The sequence below is a fragment of the Platalea leucorodia genome (genome assembly GCF_965183815.1).
Source record: "Platalea leucorodia genome assembly, chromosome: 8".
NCBI lineage: Eukaryota > Metazoa > Chordata > Aves > Pelecaniformes > Threskiornithidae > Platalea > Platalea leucorodia.
In genome coordinates, this window is record NC_138830.1 from 13258472 (window position 1) to 13275246 (window position 16775).

Sequence of the window (16775 nt, forward strand, 5' to 3'; positions counted from 1 at the left end):
TTGTGAAAAGAGCATAGCTGAAATAAATTTCTAGTGTGGTACTGCAGGGCTGTTATGTCTGATAGTACTTGATGCTTATCTGTAATCTGTTATTAGCAACAAAGGAAAAAAAAACCTGCTGATAAAATTAGTGGATTAGTAAGGTGTCAGAGCAGTGGAATGGAGGGGCATGGACTGATGAACATCCTGGACTCATTTGAGCAAAATTGGTTTAATACACCCAACTGTGAGGACATCTATCTGTCCAGGAACAAAACCATCATCTTCTGGCACACCAGCGCTATCTACAGCTGAAGGCTCATCCTGCCTTCCTTAGGGAGGAGCAGAGCTTTCTGTACAGCCAGCTAAGGAAGACTTCCACTGTTGTAGAAAAAAGGGCTGATACCAGCCCTTGCAAAAAGGCTAAGTTGAAGAATTGTTTTATATCGAGTTCAGAGAGTGGAGCCCCCTATCTAGGTGTCTGTCCCTTCGAAGGACACTGAAAGATTGAAGAAGGTGGAGAAAAGAGCCAAAGGGTGGAGAAAAAAACCTCTTTAAAGTAAGTTCAGACAGTTTAGCTTTGCAGAGGTGGTGTGATGTAATGTATAAGGCGAATTACTGGCTAATACAGAAACTTTTATAGTGGTGAAAGGTGGAACAATGGTGGAAGCAGTAGCCAAAAACACTCACACTAGAAATGAGACAAATACTTTAACAGTATGGTTACTACTGGAACAAAAGACTGGTAAGTGATGATTCTTCATCTCTTGATGTCTTCAGACTAGGCCTGGACACTGTCGTGGAAGTCCTGATTTAGTCAAACCTGTGAAACGCTAAATATCATAAGTGGATCAGTTGCCAGGGATTCTGCACAGAAACAATGCTGTGATAGCGCCAAGGACCTCACAAACTGTGGATTTGGGGTAGAAGGGGTGGTGCCTTGTTTTGTTTGCTTTTTGTCACGTTCCCAAAAGAAAGCAGAGAGCCCAGGCATGGTGGGAAGATGGGAAGCATGCACATCGTATGCTGGCAAGGTCCCTGCATCCTGTACATGGTACTAGCTGACACATTCCTCCTGTTAGACCACTGCCATGGCAGGTCCAGATGTCAGTAACTCCAGCTGATACCACTGAAGAATGATGATTTATGGCCACTGGAGATTTGTCTGCCTTTGTTCAAGGAGCAAGAGAAAAGCAGTTAGAGGTGGCGCTTGGGGTGGTCAGCCATTTAGGTCAGAAGAGGTAAAAGCTGGTGTTTTCAAAAATTGGCCTTCTTTCTAGTCATCTTGCGGCTTGTCTTCTCCGTGACTGACTATGGGCTGCTTTGTTTGTGTTTGTTTTTCCAAGATGCTGAACATACCCCAACTCAAGCTGCAGGCATAGAGCGTCTTTAAGAAAAGGCGGTTTGAATTAACCACCCTAAAATATGGAACACCCCATCCCTGAGGACACTTTGCAGTGTGTGACTGTGAGTGATTGGTAGTTAAAAGGAGGGTTGTAGCCAAAGTGAATGAATTCACACATCAGGCCCTGAAAAGATCAGCTCTACACCCAGCTGTAGTCCTAGGAATGCCAGGCAAACAGGCGAGTTTAAAGTGCATGGAAGGAGTAGAACTAAATTGGAAAGACAGGTCTTTGGTATCCAGGCAGTATTTCCTCACCAGCAGATCTCAAAGCACTTTCCAAAGCCTGGTAAGAACAAGGATATATGGGGTCAGATGAACCCTGTAGTGAGTGCCTGGTTTTCAGTCACACATTCCAGATCTCAGCTCAAATATTTTTCTGTTGGGTTTCTTTCAGAAAAGTACAGAAAGACCCTGGAGCCAGAAATACTGTATAAAACACGCAGGATAATTAGCAACCTCCTGGAAACATGTGCAACTTTAATAAAATTTAAACTCCAGTTCCTTCCCACAGGTGGAGTCCAGCAGTACTGTAGGCAATATGCACAGTTAAGCTATTTTTATGCCTCTTCATCTAAAAATGTGAGCATTAAAACATATGTAGGTAAAGCAAATGGAAAGCTTAAACTTGCCTGCGTGCTGTGCTCATTTGAACTTGCTGCATTACCTCTGCAAAAAGCCTGGATTGCTGCTGAACAGTGTACGCAAGCGAAGATTTTGCAAAGAGAAATGTCTTCACCTACAAACCTGGCTTCTTAAAAAGCCCTATGACTTTGCAGCTCCAGAAGATATTGACTTTCCCTGCCAACCACAAAGGGGAATAAATGACTCTGGGAGGGCTCAAGTAATTATACAAAGTGCCTGGATCAACTTTTCCATGGAGATCCTGTAGCTACTGGTCTGATGGCTTAATAATGTGCTTCTGAAATGGCTGCCTTCCATTGCTGTTTCTCTCTGGGGCCAGATTTCCAGCAAGACTCCTTAGCTGCCCTTGCAGAACTGGCAGGAGGATGCTCGCTGGACTCGCGCTGCATGTGAAGGAGCCAACATTAACTTTTCCATAGGAAAACTTACAGGTAGGGCAGAGTTGGGCTATGCTGCCCCAGCAGCAAACCCGGAAAAAGAGGATGACTCAGAAAGTCCTAGATCACTTCCTCGCTCCCCACCCTTCACTGCTACTCCCTGTCCCTCTGTCCTTCTCCCTCATTTCTTTGGAAGCTGGTGTGGCAGTGCATGTGGGGAGGGGCCGCTTTGCACAGTAGGGTAGTATGGTGCCAGCAACAAAATGTTTCTTTCATTAAAAGACCACCAGCACTTGTCCATATTGCCTGCGTTAGCTGGATCAATTAGATACATGAGCCACATGTTATTACCAGACTGTCTTCTCCCTTTGCACCTGGATCTGGTCCATAGTTAGAGCATGATGAAGAATGGCCCTTCCTTCTGTTGTTCTAGTAGGTCCATTAAATCAGCAGCTATGGAAAGATGTGGGCCATACCAGTTTTACTTTGCATGAGCTGCTTGGCAAAAGGCACGGGTCGGATTACTTTGGGTGATCAGATGTTCTTGCTGGGGAAACGGCAATTTCTGGTCTTCAGAAAGGAAAGTTGGAAGTAAATTGTATTAGGATGGAGATGAGCAATTCAGCAGTTACGTTAATAAGAAACAACCATTGGTGCAGGTGATCTCAGACCTTTTAAAATACTGCGCGAAGCACCAGAGCACAGTCTTTTCCACTGTTATGGAAAGAAAATCCCCATAACAGAATGGAACAGTTACAGAACAGAATGATCTTGGAATAATGTTATTTTTTCCCTTGTATTCCATAACCACTGTGATTTCAGCCCAAGAGTCCATGCACTGAGAGGACACTATCGACGGGAGAATGGACACGTTATATGTATTATACATTCGGTGTGTTTATGCAAATGCACATTTCTTACGTAACTGTGTCACTAGGAAAACAGTGAGGTTGGACAAGTTGGTTTCTCCTTCCGTTGCTGCTCTGCTTTGCTTGTTGATTCTCCAGTGCTGTTGCAAGACTGTGGAGTTTGTGTTACTGCTGTGTGTGCCCAAGTGAATCTCTTCTTCTTTTCAAAAGCTCCATTCACGTTTGGGTTTTGCTGTTTTTTCTCAACTGTTGTTTCTTTTTAAAAATGTAATATTTGGCTGAAAGCCTTTGGTGTTGCTTTCACGAACTCGGGAGTAATCTGGCTAGTATATATTAGGGACTGACAGTTGAGTAGCACAGTGTTCAGTGGCTGTGCTTTTCAACTTTAAATAACATCCAGGGCAGCCTCCTCAAGTGATGTAAAAGACCTGGTAAAGAAATGCCAAATGTCAGCTTGATTTTCAGTCTGCTCTGCTCTGACATAAACCTTCCCGACAGCTCAGACCAGTGTCCTTCATATTCCAAATTAATCCAGAATTTCTTATGGTGATGAAAGGGAAAGAAATGACACTAGAGTGAAGGTTTCATGCTCTGAACATCCTTGACTAACCCTGCTGACACCAGAGAATTACCACCTACTCAGACACACCCATCTGCACTTGATGGCAACCTTAAGCCCAAGACATTTTTATTTGCATTCCAATGGTTTTGCCATCCAAGATCTCTGTATCCAAGTCTCCATGTTGTCTGTCCAAAATAAGAAAACTTTTTTTTTTTCACAAGGAGCCTTATTTTTTTCTAGTTTGAGAGCAAAAGAACAATGCCAAGATGTTAAATCAACTAGGTAGGCAATTGTGTTGCAAGGAATCTTCCACCCAACAGTCCCGCCACAGTGTCTTGAACAGAGTAGCCCAAAGCTTCTGGTTTACTTTTCGCACATAGTTCCAGGAAAGATCTGATCTGTGGCGCAGGTGTCGGTTTGTAAGGTTAGAAGGAATAACGTATCATCCTTTTTCTCCCAACTGTACATCGAGCTGAGTTCTAGCAGAAGCACCCTCAGAGGTGGGCTGGAGGTGCAGAGGGGCTAATGTAAATCATCTTCCCTATCTCTGTCTTTCTGTGGATGAGATCATCTCACAGGGGAGGAAGGAAGGCAATGGATGGGTTCTCAGTCTCCAGCTGGAAAGCAGATGGATTTTCACTTTTCTCACATCTCACTTGACTTCTTTGATAAGTTCTCTTATCTGTGCCACACCTTGTCTGGATTCTTCTTACATACCTGTCTCCATTTTTCACTTTTTGTATCCCTTTCCTTCTTTGCCACTCTTACCTCAGCAGGTGGCTCAAACTTGCTTCTCCAGACCAGAAACTGAAGTAAGCATCCAGGTCATCTGAATGAACAGGGATGTCATTGCATCTAAAAATAATCCCAGTACCTGCTAGGTGATATATTTGGCCCTGGACTTACTCAGCAGCCTGCGTTTATTTCCAATTAGAGTCTGACTCTAGATAGAAGAATGGGTGTTGCTCCAGGGGATAACTCAGTTCAAGCCTCTGAAGAAATCCTGGCCCCAAAAAAGAAGAAATTTCTGGTCTTAATATAGAGGGGAAAGAGCATAGAAACACAGTTCTTGCCTTACATTGACTCACTAAATTCTGCTTTCTGTTATTTTTGACAGTGGCCAGTGCTGGCTGCCTGTGGTCCCTGCCCAGTGTTCTTCCAAAGTCTTTAAAATATGCATTTCACTCAGGAGGGTTTCTTCAGGAAATAAGAAACCACCTTTTCCCCTCCCTTTGGAAGGACCTCAGAGCACTCACAAGGTTTTCAGCCCTTGTATTCCAGGCACAGAGAAGTCTCCCATTGCCCTAAGGGCTCCAACACGTTCTCCTCACATCAGGGACTTAAATGCGTTTGGCAACTCTTGAAGAAACACATCAGGGCTTTGGGAGAATCATATTCTCCCTGTCAGTTTAGGTAGCAGCAGCATCCAAGTGCTGTAAGAGTTTGGGGTTTTTTTTCCAAGCTTTATACTGGGTTACATTATCTATTATAAGCAGCTATTTTTATGCTCAACTGTTGCCATGACCTGTATTTCACAACTTGCACGTATACGCTGAAAAGTTATCTTGCACTCAAAAGGTGTGAAATTCTGTGCAAAATCTCATTACCTTCTTGCTTGTTTTTTGGTTTGGATCAGTTTGGGGAGTTGTGTATTACTTGGTAGTTCTAGGTGCCAACTTTGGTGTTCGTAAGAGAGACGTGACTTCTGTCAGAGCATCACAGGCCTCCCAATACTTTACTAAACCCACTCCACAGATAATGTGAAGCACAGAGGTGGAAAACAATGAAATTAAACTCTCGGAAAGAGTCAGTGGTGAACCCAAGGACAGAAGCTAGGCATCCTTCGTTTCCAGTGCTCTGCCCCTGCCACTAGAAAACATGACTTTCTCTTGTGACTTGTATGAGAGATACACAAGAAGCTTTGCATTCTCTTTACTTGAGCAATTTAGGTGGTAAAGGGGAGCTGTTAAACTGATATTCAGCTGAAATATTTAACCTTTGGTAGCTATTAGAAGCAACTTAGAGATGCCCTTATCTGTGACTTGAAATAACCAGGGGAAAATGGGTTGTGTGCCTTTCCTTGTGGCTTAGAGAGATGACGGGTTTTTTATCCTCAAGGAGTGAAAGGGAAGGATTCTGCCTTTTTTTTTTTTTTTTGTACAAACTTTAGAAATATCCAGACTCTCAAGTAGGAGCCCTGTCTTTTCCCTTGGTTTCTCCAGGAAATCTCTCTTGGAGAGCACAGGAGGCATAAAATGCCAACTTTAAACAGGCTGTAGTTAAAAGGCTGGTGGTGTTCAATCTGTAACCAAAAAAAGCTCATCTTTGCTGGATGCTAGTTTATTGACAGAGTTTCCAACTTAAATTTGATTTCCATGTTAATCAACAAGATTCCATTTTCTTGATGGTTTTTATGTCACGAATTCTTGCACTGCTCAGACAGTCCTTCAGGAAAAGCATGGCAGGCGAGAATTCATTTCTAATGTAAAAATACCAAGAAAGAGGAGGGTGAAGGGAACTATAAATAACCACGAAAATGTCACAGAGTCAGTCATTTTTTCCTCCGCAAGTCAGCTTTAGCAGTTAAGGTCAAGATAACATTTCCATGTCAATGGTCAGTTACATCAAAATTCTAAAACAGGAAGATTGAATGGAATTTTGGATTTTTTTTTCTTGTATTCTGCCCAGATTTGACCAATTTATAGTCTCTTCAGTCTGCCAGCTATGAGTTCCAGTGTTATTTTGGTTAAGCTCTTTGCCAGAGTGGCAAGCTTGGATTGGAGCATCAGGTTTATTAAAGGCTATGAAATTAAATTCTGTACAAAAGAAAAGAAAAAAGCCCACTTCTTGCCGATAGTCACTCCTTTGTATTTCCTTTGATGCGGTTCAGTTTGACTTGAATTTTAGCCTAACAATTTGCTACACAATTTTGTTTTGTTTTCACAAAGTTCTAATCAGTTTAAACTGCAAGCGGTTTGAAATGCCTCTCTAACAGCTTCCTCGGCATTGCTAATTAAGCTTGAAATCTCTGTGTTGTCCACAATTGTATCTAAACAAGGAGCAGAGTGTATCTGCTCACTGTTTGCCACATCTCCCAGCTGCATATAATTCTGCTGCCTGTGCAGAAAGTAATCACAACAGGACAGCTCCTTCGGTCCTTATTTAGGCAAAACTCCCAGGGTGGCGTGCAAGGTCAGGCACATCATGTGTTGAGGGAATAGATGGATTTGATGGTGAGAACATGTAGGGCAACCAGTATGACATCTATAGCGCAAAGACTGGAAGCACTTGGGCATAGGGAACAGCTTTGCTTTATCCCCTAGAGCAGTTTGTACCGCAGAGCCGTGAGTTATGATTATGGTTTGTAGGTGCTCTCACCTGACGTGTAAGTGTTAATAATATGTAAAAGCACAGGCTATCAAAACCTGCGATGTATTCCCCCGTCCCTTGGGAGCAAAGCTAATAGAATATCATCGTTTTTAAATCTGCCAAGGTTCACTCCAGTGGGAAAAAAAGAGTCCTAACAAATCCTTGAACCCACCTTTCTGCATTCGGCAAGGCCAGCAGAGATTTATCTCTAGGTAGCGACCCCAGTGGTATGAAGCAATACTAATCTTCCGAGGCATGGCTGCCTTTGTGCGACAGGGTCCAGGGATTTCAGTGGTAGCTCTGTGCCAGTTCGTCTGAGCTGCAGAAGCCTTGAACTGTTTACCTCTGGCATTCTGGGAGGGATTCTGAGGGATTTCCTTCAAATTAGAAATCTTCGAAAATCAGCATCTTGCACCAGGCGTATTACGCAACGGTTTGGAACGAGAGCCAAAGGTCTGATCGTGAGCTCAGGATCTCCTCAGATTGAAGAAGTCCAAGATGGAAACTGTCTTATCAGATCAGCCGTCCCTGCCAAGGCAGGCTCATCTCCTGTGCGCCACTGGTGCTGCTGCGCTTTATGGGTGCTCATCTCTCCAGCACTCCAAAAGCCTGCCCCAGCTTAGTGATTGGATGTTTTCTGGACCAGATGCAGTCCTGGCATAGTGCAACTGACTTCCCATAGTTATACTGGCGTTCATACCTGGTGTGCGGTGTGTTTCGCAGTGCTAACAGCAAACATGAGCTGCAGGCACCAAAATACACCATGTGCTGTTTCAATTTTGTGGGGAATGTGCAGTTCTTTTTTGGTGTCAGTAGACAAGATGTGAGAAGGTTTGGAAATACACCTCCACCAGAAGGAAAATTACTGAAGGAACGGGAGCTGATTACCAAGATACATAGCAATGTCCTTTTACATAGTAGTTGCTAAGGATGTTTTCAATTGCTTGGCTTACTGTAGTATTATGTGCAACTATAATTATTGTTGTTGAAAAAATTTCATAGGCATAGATTTTTTTGTTTTTTATTCTCCATGCTTTTTTAAAGTCACCTGTGAGTTAGGAACATTTCCCTAGTGTTAAAATCTTTTTCTCTTGCAAATTGCTGTAGTCACATTGGAGTATTCCAAGTAAGAGCTCAGGTGCTATTCCCCAGTACTGCACCTCCCAAAGTCAGACCTTGTTGACTTTTGGGGTGTGTGTAGTTGTTATACCTAAAAAACTGGAGTTGTTGCTGTTAAAAATACCTTGTTTCCATAAAGTAGCTATTTGAGCACACAAACTACTTTACAAGTATTTATGAAACCTAACAGTATCCGGTTTCTCACTGGAATATGCAACTTTTACAGCCATTTTATTTACAGGCATACTGGGGCACAGAGCATGGGAGTGCTTTGCCTCTGACAGTTACTTGGTTGAAAAACCAGAAGTAAAATTCAGACATTTTATCTTCCAGCCCACCAGTTTAGAGAACGAATCCCTCATTTGTTACATTCATAAGCATTGCTGTTTTAAAGTGACAAAGATCTCAGTGTTGTCAGAGCAAGGAATGTGCAGAAGATGAGTAGCTTTGAGTGCCAGAAAGTAGTTAAGTAATTTCCAACATCAGGCTTCTTGTGGATTTCTCGCTGGAAGGAGTCTGTGTGATTGTGGTTGGACACTGAGCCTAATGCAGAGCAGATTGTTTAACCCTGACGTTCCTTCATCACTCTCAACTTGGTGGTACTAGAGATGGGCATAGGTCTTCTCTAAACTGGCACTGAGCAAGAGAGAAGTCACCCTGTCCCTGCCCGTGCTGTTCCAAACATTGATTACATTGACCATTAAAAATATATACCTTTCTCCAGGTAGTACGGCCAGCTCATGTGCCTGCCAGACCCAGCAGCCTTCTCTAGGTTTCCTCTCCAGCCTTTGGTATGCTCAAACAATGGCAAAGCCGTCCCTTAGCCTTCACTTGATAAGACAGCTATCTTAAGAAGGAGCAAATGGAGCTCCTTCCTCCTCTCGCTGTAGAGCATATTTTGACATCTGCATATCATTTGTGAAGCATTTCTCAAACCCTGTTCCATTTTCATCATGGCCTTTATGTTATTGCACGTTTATGGACTCAATTGCACGTCATTGTCATCTTTGCTACCAATATAAGCCATAAAATATATCTAGTCTTTCTCTAATAGTTACAGGGCAAGGGGAAGGGACTCCTTCACCCTGTATGCTGAGAGAAGACTGCCAGATTCACCTCCAGCTGCTCTGAGTCCCAAAATACAAAGCCGAATTAGGTTTTCCTGACAAGAAAAGCAGATTCCAGCAGAGGGGAAGCATGCCAGCTGTGGTATTGCTACTGTGCTGGGAAAGCCACTAAAAATTGAGCCGAATGGAAGAACTATTTGAAAGCCACTGGATACAGCAACTGCCAGGGCCTGAGTCTACACTATGCAGTTGGTAGCTGTATGCCCAGCTCAGACCCACATCATGCTGGTAATGTTGCAGGGATGCCAATGTCATTTATTCCAGTATCTTCCCTCCCTCTCCCAGCAAAACAAGCTATACCAGCTAAAGAGCACCCTCACTGCTTACCACTGTGTCTGAATTAGGGGGTTTTGCCAGGATATTTTGGGCTGTCAAGGGTCACATCTCTTGCCCCAACACACTGACACAGCTATGGCAATGTGGCCTGAACATCAGAGAATTGGCCGAGGTGCTTCCCCAGGGCTCCCCCTGCTGAACCTACCCCTCTGAGAGCAGCAGGAAGGGGAGTGTCACCCACTGCTAATAGTGTGTCCAGCTGGTCAAGCTAAGTGAGAAAGATTAACTCACACATGTCCAAATTCTCCCCTCAAATAGGGAGGAAGGAATTTCATGCTGGCCATTACCGAATTAAATGTTGTGTTTACCAAGATTTACCCATCTGTGGAGATAGCAATTGGGGATGGCTGGGGATTTTGGGGGAGGAAATCGGGTCTTGGATTTTCCTTTTCTAGAAACAATGCCAAAAAAAAGGTTTTGAAAGTGTTGAAATTACATCTTGACCCTTAACCCCTCCATGAAAGTCTGCTTTATATTTAATTTATAATCCAACTATATATTTGCAGACCCAAAACCTAAATGAAACCATTTGAAATTATTTGAAGTGCAGTTTCAATTGACCTGATCTAATTTGGGGTTTATAAATTCACCAGTCTTCTTGAGATTAAAGTGTTCTGTCTTCACTTAAGTATGGAAACATTTTCAAGCCTCAAAAATTATCCCACAATGGGGAAAATGTCTCCTGCTCTGCTCTCCTCGCTGTCTGAGGAAATGAAGGACGGAGTCACAAGATTTAAAGCAATTCACTTACCGCACTTTACTAAGTTACAGTTCAACTACAGTAGTTGACCATGTGCCTGTTTTTAGCACAACAGTCACTTTTGATTCCCGCAGCTAATACCACCTCCTCTGCGCAGTCACTCCAAAAAATGTATTTCTTCTGCAGTGCTCACAGAAAGTGAGTTCATGTCCCTGTGCATAAGTTGCCAATGTAATTTATTCCAGCAACTTCCCTCCCCTCTCCCAGCAAAATAGGCTATACCATGCTCATGTCCCTGTGCATGAGCTCTCCCCAGTCTGCTGTTCAGAGCGCAGGAGAGATTATTTATGTTCATTAGAGCTCCGGATGAATTGCCAATACATAAGAAGCAATGACTAATCTCTGTGTAGCTTTTCTTCTGCATTCATCGCTAGGTCATTGTGGGAGGGTCCTTGTGCTGCACTGTATTGCAAGTTACTGCTGTCACCCCAAATTTGGTTACGAGGGGTTTAATCTACAGCATTAGGGAAGCAGGATGAGCTGCAGCCCACAGGCTGTCACTGCAGCTCTGCTCCCCGAAGCCGTTTGCCAGCTTTCCATCTGGGATGTGAAGTTTTCAGGAGGGGATTCAAACACTTCCCACTTCCAGTCTTCAATAGTTCTTGCACCCCAGAAGTCTTTCCCAGCAGTGTGGATTTTCACTTTGTGTCCCATGTTTAAACCTAACATCTGGAGAGCAACTCTCTTTGGCTTTCTGTGGTTTCTGAAGGGCCAAATATTGCTATAGGGAGGCCCTCAAACAACTCCCCCTGCCACTTGCTGTCAGATACTTGTTACCAAGCAGCTTGTTCCCACTTTGCTGCTGATTGTGCTGTACATGTTTAAGTCTCTTAGTTTTTACTTGCAAGCTGATGCTTGATGTCCTTGTCATTTCAGTTGTTCTCTGGTTGTGTTTTAAGTGTATCTTTGCTTGGGGTTATTTTTCTTACTGACATATTAGGGTGCATTATTCTCTGCAGGTGAGATTCTTTTTCTTTGCCATGAATGAGCAGTTCTGCCCTCAAGAGACATGGACCCGGACTCAGCCTTTGGGGCCAACCGTCCATTTAAAAATGGATGATTCCTTCCCCAACCTTTTCAAACACAAAAAAATTAGTTGGATTTGGAGACACAAGTGTCTCCAAAAAAGAAGGCCGCTCCCTGCTTCGTAGCCAAAAACATGGGAAAAGGATGGTAAACTTTCCCCTCAGCCCATGCTGGTTTTGTGGTCCATATTCTTATGACATGAATTTGACCACAGCCCCTAGGTCCGATGTTTCCTAGCTGGTTCTTATCTTTCTTCTCTGTGCCTTGCTTTAGCCCTTTGTGTAGCTCATCAGATGCACTCATCTCTACCTGCTGATTACAGAGAGGGCTGGCAACCGCAGCTTGGGAGAAAAGAAGAAAACCAGGGCTGTTAGCTTTTTCTTCATCTTGTACGGCTTTCTGAAGGCCTGAAAGCTCCAGGAGGTGCTAGGAGGGTTAGCTAAACTATGGAAGAGAGCAAAATCAAGAAGCCAAATTTATAATCCTACAGGGATGCTATTCCCATAATGTGCAGAAATACCTTTGTGCAGGTTGTTAGCTGCTGGGGCAGCATTTAGGCGTGTGGGATAACCTGATTAAGGAATCAAAGAAAACCCTGTTAGCTCCACAGGCCAAATCCTGCCTTACAGCAACCTGATGTCAAATGGGTGTGAATCAAGGAAGCTTTCCCTTTGGCATTTTCTGGTAACACCTTGAAGAGAAGGGTCTGAGCCAGGGTTCTAGCGAGGAAAGAGGCTTAAGCAAATATACTCCCAGACAGGGAGTGAGCTAGAGTCTGCAATTAATGACTTTGTTTTTCCTCACTGGTACAGACTTGGAAGGATGAAAAGAAGAAATTTCTCGGGTCTGATTTTCAGATTGTATAGAATGTTTAATCAGGAGCTGGTTAATTTAAAACGCTTGTCTGTCTTAGCTGCGAGAACGTCAAACAGTGTGACTGAGCTGAGATTTGGGAGCAGAAGACGTGTTTTCTGAAGGCATAATCCAGAAGCGGGATTGCCTGCTGCCCTGGTCACTGCAAAACTCTCACCAAAGTCAGTGTTAACGTGAGGTGTCAGACAATATGATTGTAATGATTCCTTGCGGTCTTAAACTCTGTGTGACTGAAACGTATGAGTAGGAGTTGTATTAGATCTGTAGTGAGAGCATTTCCAGGACATGCTGTTCGGTGTTAAATCCCTTTGCATGGTGGATTGCAGCTGCAGGTTTCTGCGCTGTTCACAGTACCAGGTAGGCTGTGCTCAGTGTTGCTGTCTGGAGCACTCTTAGGTAGGCTTTGGTAGCAGACCAGGGGAGCTGCTTAGCAGGTCAGTCCCCAATGCGTAGGTAAGCTATGAAACTCTTGGCCATGTTGTGAGTGCTCAATGTTTATCAGAATTCAAAAAGTGACCAGGAAAGTTCATGGGAGAAACATCTGCTTGAGGTGAAGTATGGAGAAGACGAGCTCTGGCTCAGGAAGTTCCTAAGCCAGAAATTGCTGGAGGCTGGGAGCATATCCTAAAGAATTGCTGTGTTTTGCTTGCCCTGTTCTCATACCTTGGCCTCTGTTGTTGGCAACTGTTGGAAACGAAGCAAGCAGTGACTTGGTGAGGCAAACGCTCCGTTCCTGCACATATACAGAAGTTGTCATAGAAAATGCCTTACGAGTGGCAATATCTTCCATTGGTATCTGCAGGTATGCTGCAGTCCTTCCTTGGCAGTACAGAGAACAGAATGGATACGGACCAAGATGATGTGATCTGCTTATGCAAAGCAAAATGGTAAATTTGCCAGGTTATTTCTGCAAGGAGAAAATTATTGACCTTGCTTTTTCTGGCATACCAGCTACTGTTATAATGATGATGATTGTGACAGCAACCAGACAGAAAGGCCAGCAATAATTCTTTCCTGCCCATTATTACAAGGCATAAAGCAAAATCCAGTCTGAAACCAATGCTAGGCTGGCTATGCTCTCTTTACAAACGTGTGAGGCAGTTCTCATATGGGTTAAAATTCAGGCCTTTTCGTATCGATCTTTCCAAAAACAATCCTTTTGATCTTCTGGTATGAACCTGTGTATTTCTATGTTTGTGTCTTACCAATGATTTGCAGCCCAGAGATAATGTTCAATAGCAAGTACGTGAGTGTAGAAGTAACCTCTCTGAGCTCCTGGGTGATTCATCTCCTGACAATACATTTTGGCTGCACATGTAAGGGCTGGATCTTGCCCCTGAGAATATTGGCTCAAATAAGCAATAACAATGCGGTCAGTCAAAGCACTACTTTCCCTGGGAACTTTGTTGCATGAGGAAGCAGAACTTTAGCCTTCCTGTGTTTGTCAACATTATCTGCCTTCCAGCAGCTTTTTATATTTCTGTCCCATTAGATTTTTCCCTTTCCTTTTCCCCCCCTTCCTTATTTTTGTTTATCTTAATCATAATCAATATTGTAATTATAGACTTTCTGCCTCATCCAAGATTCAAACACTGGTTGATAACATTATTTGATGACTCCGGATGCATCAAGCAAGAGTAGTCGGTGAAGTTTGCTTTCCTAAAGTCCAGTGAAATGACCCAAATCATTGCCACAGATTTATTGTTTGCATCTATGTGGGTTGCACCCTCCATTCGTGGCATGTGTCTTTAAGCTGCTTGGTTTGAAAGGGTAAGTTGCACAGAAGGGCTGGTGTGGCTCACGGAAAACCATCTGAAGCAGAATTACCTTGGTGTTTCTATAACTTCACTGCAAGAGTCAGTGAGGGTTGAAATGGGATGAATCGTTCAGTGGACCCCACTTGAAAGGTGGAGGTTTTTTTGGCTCCAGCACTTCAGGAGCAGGCCAGTATGTAAAACCTGTGCAGCAAGGATCATGGCCTTAGACCTGGCATTTCACAGTCATTAGCTCAAACATCATGAGCCAGAGATAAACGAAGGGTTTAAGTCATCCTGAACTCCTGTCCTTGCAATGCTTTCATTGCAGGCACTGCTTTGTTCTCTCCCCAGACTCAACAGTAGTCTCTGTGGTGGGAGAGGAAGATCAAGATTTTCTTACAAGGCAGATAAAAATCCTTTATGGGAGCCGTATTGGCAGAGCAGTTAGGGGGTCTCTGTGTAGCCCCAGGAGTTTGAGCTGCAGCTTTCACTGCACATTGTGGAGGTTGTCTCTAATCAACTCAGCTGCAAAAGGTCATTCAGACTGGGCAGTCTGGAGGCAAAAAAACAGGAGTGCAGGCTGCATAAGTCCTTCGTGTGCTCTTGGCTACAGAACCTGCAATGTCTCAGATACACCCACCTGATGGACCATCTCTGATCATTTATCAGAGCTGCTGAGAGAAGAGTCTGGTTTGTGTTCTCACACTATGCTAAAGACTTAACCCAGGCCCTGTGCTGTTATCATATTCTTTGTTGACTGTACTGTGCTTATCTAGAAGAGATGAAAAGAAAGTACCTAACGCTTCTAAGTAGACAAGCAGCAGCCTCCAACCCAACTGACCTTTATAAATGTCCTGCTGAGATGGTGCTCACATCTGTTGCGTATGTTTTGTTTGCAGAACACGCTGGAGCAATGCAGCGTCTGCGCAAAGCCCATCATGGAAAGGATCCTCCGAGCCACTGGGAAGGCCTATCATCCCCACTGCTTCACGTGCGTGATGTGCCATCGCAGCCTGGATGGGATCCCCTTTACTGTGGATGCCGGTGGGAACATCCACTGCATCGAGGATTTCCATAAGTATGGCCCAAGCTACTCTCAGTGGCTTTGCTTATTATGTTTCTCTTTTGTCCCTAAAAATAATTCTTTTTTATTCTGAGTGTCCAAAAAGATCTGAACCCTCTGCTGACTTCCTCCCAAGGCTCTTAAATAGTAGGCAGAGCTCTGCTCCAAGGAGGCATACCATGGCATACAAGATAAATTGGCTAGGGGCCAGCGCTGCTTCATCTCGGTTGTGCTTAGATCTGAATTTATGGATAACCTCTGTGTTCCTCCATTTTAAATGCTCTGCATTCCCCCCGCCTTCCCTGCACTCAGCATGTGCACGTTTCTCCTCACTGCCTGTACCTGCGCTTCCACATCAGTGTCTCCCCCGTTCTTCCACCAAGCAATTAAGAGAGGTCCTGTACTGTTGCGCTCTGCAGTGTTTGCTTACTGGCTAGAGGGATCTGGGTGGCCACAGGATGCTCACAGAAGCTCATCTCGTTTCTAGTTGCTAATTAGCTTTTTATAGCCCTGGTAATAATTTATAGTGAAACTGCTATTTAAAGTAAGTTGAAAGGTATAGTTGCAAGTAGTTTCTGTCACTGCCACGCTACCACCCCCATCATCACAACTAATCTAGGGAAGACAGGTAGATATAATCAGAGCACAAATGTTTTCCCTGTATGGAAGAGACAGACACATTACACCCCTCAATTAAAAGAGGAAATCAATACTGACAAATGTGAGTTTACATCTCCACCATTTATTTCTTCATTTCTAAGGGGGTAGAGGGAGCCTCGTGACACCAGTGTGTGGGCCTGAAAGCTCAAAGAAGCAGGTTGACTTGACAGAAAGGGAAGCAGCCATGATCAACTAGCATGTTAAAATCCAATGTGAGAGTGTTCCCTGTAGCTCAGATAGGCTGAGTTAATTGGCAGCTGCTGTGTTGCCTTGCTTTTCTGTGCCAGCAGTTGTGTGTAAGGTAAAATTTGGTCCTAAGCACAAGTCCAACAGAAAGTTTATGCAGTGCTCAGGCTCCTGAAGGGTTTCCCTCACACCCATGTATGATTTGGAGACTGCTCCTTCCCCAAGCCCTGCAGGCTAAGGGCTCACAAGCCTTCAGGAGGAAGGTTGGGAGCAAGAGCTGATGTCCCATGTTGAAGTCTTTTGGCAGTGACTGGATGTGGACCTCAGGGTTCTGAGAGTGGGAAGTGGGAGGCTGTCAATCCAAGGAAAGGACACAAAATCATTGAGTGAAAGATTGAGGGGAAGATGGCAAGAATAGCATGAGATCTAGTCGTAGAATATCTTGAGTTCAAAGGGAGCCATCAGGATCACCAAGTCCAACTTCCTGCTCCTCTCAGGAGCATAACTGTTATGTGACACTCAGAATGTCTTTGGCCAACCACACATTTAGCAGCACTTCAGCCAGCCCAGTTTTAATTGATCAGGGATGACATGTCCTCCTGGTCTGGAGGTCGAGTGCTCTACATCTTGTACATCCTCTTGATAACAAAACTGTACCTGATGCT

At 44.0% G+C, this 16775-nt stretch overlaps 1 protein-coding gene across 11 annotated transcripts in view; it reads left to right on the plus strand.

Moving 5' to 3' along the window:
• LPP (LIM domain containing preferred translocation partner in lipoma) overlaps positions 1–16775 on the plus strand; it is a 351697-nt gene that overhangs the window by 316441 nt on the left and 18481 nt on the right. For all 11 annotated transcript variants that reach the window (XM_082320729.1, XM_082320728.1, XM_082320732.1 and 8 more), the window contains one exon: positions 15101–15279. In XM_082320729.1, coding sequence (XP_082176855.1) covers positions 15101–15279 — 179 coding nt within the window. The remainder of the gene's footprint in view (positions 1–15100; positions 15280–16775) is intronic.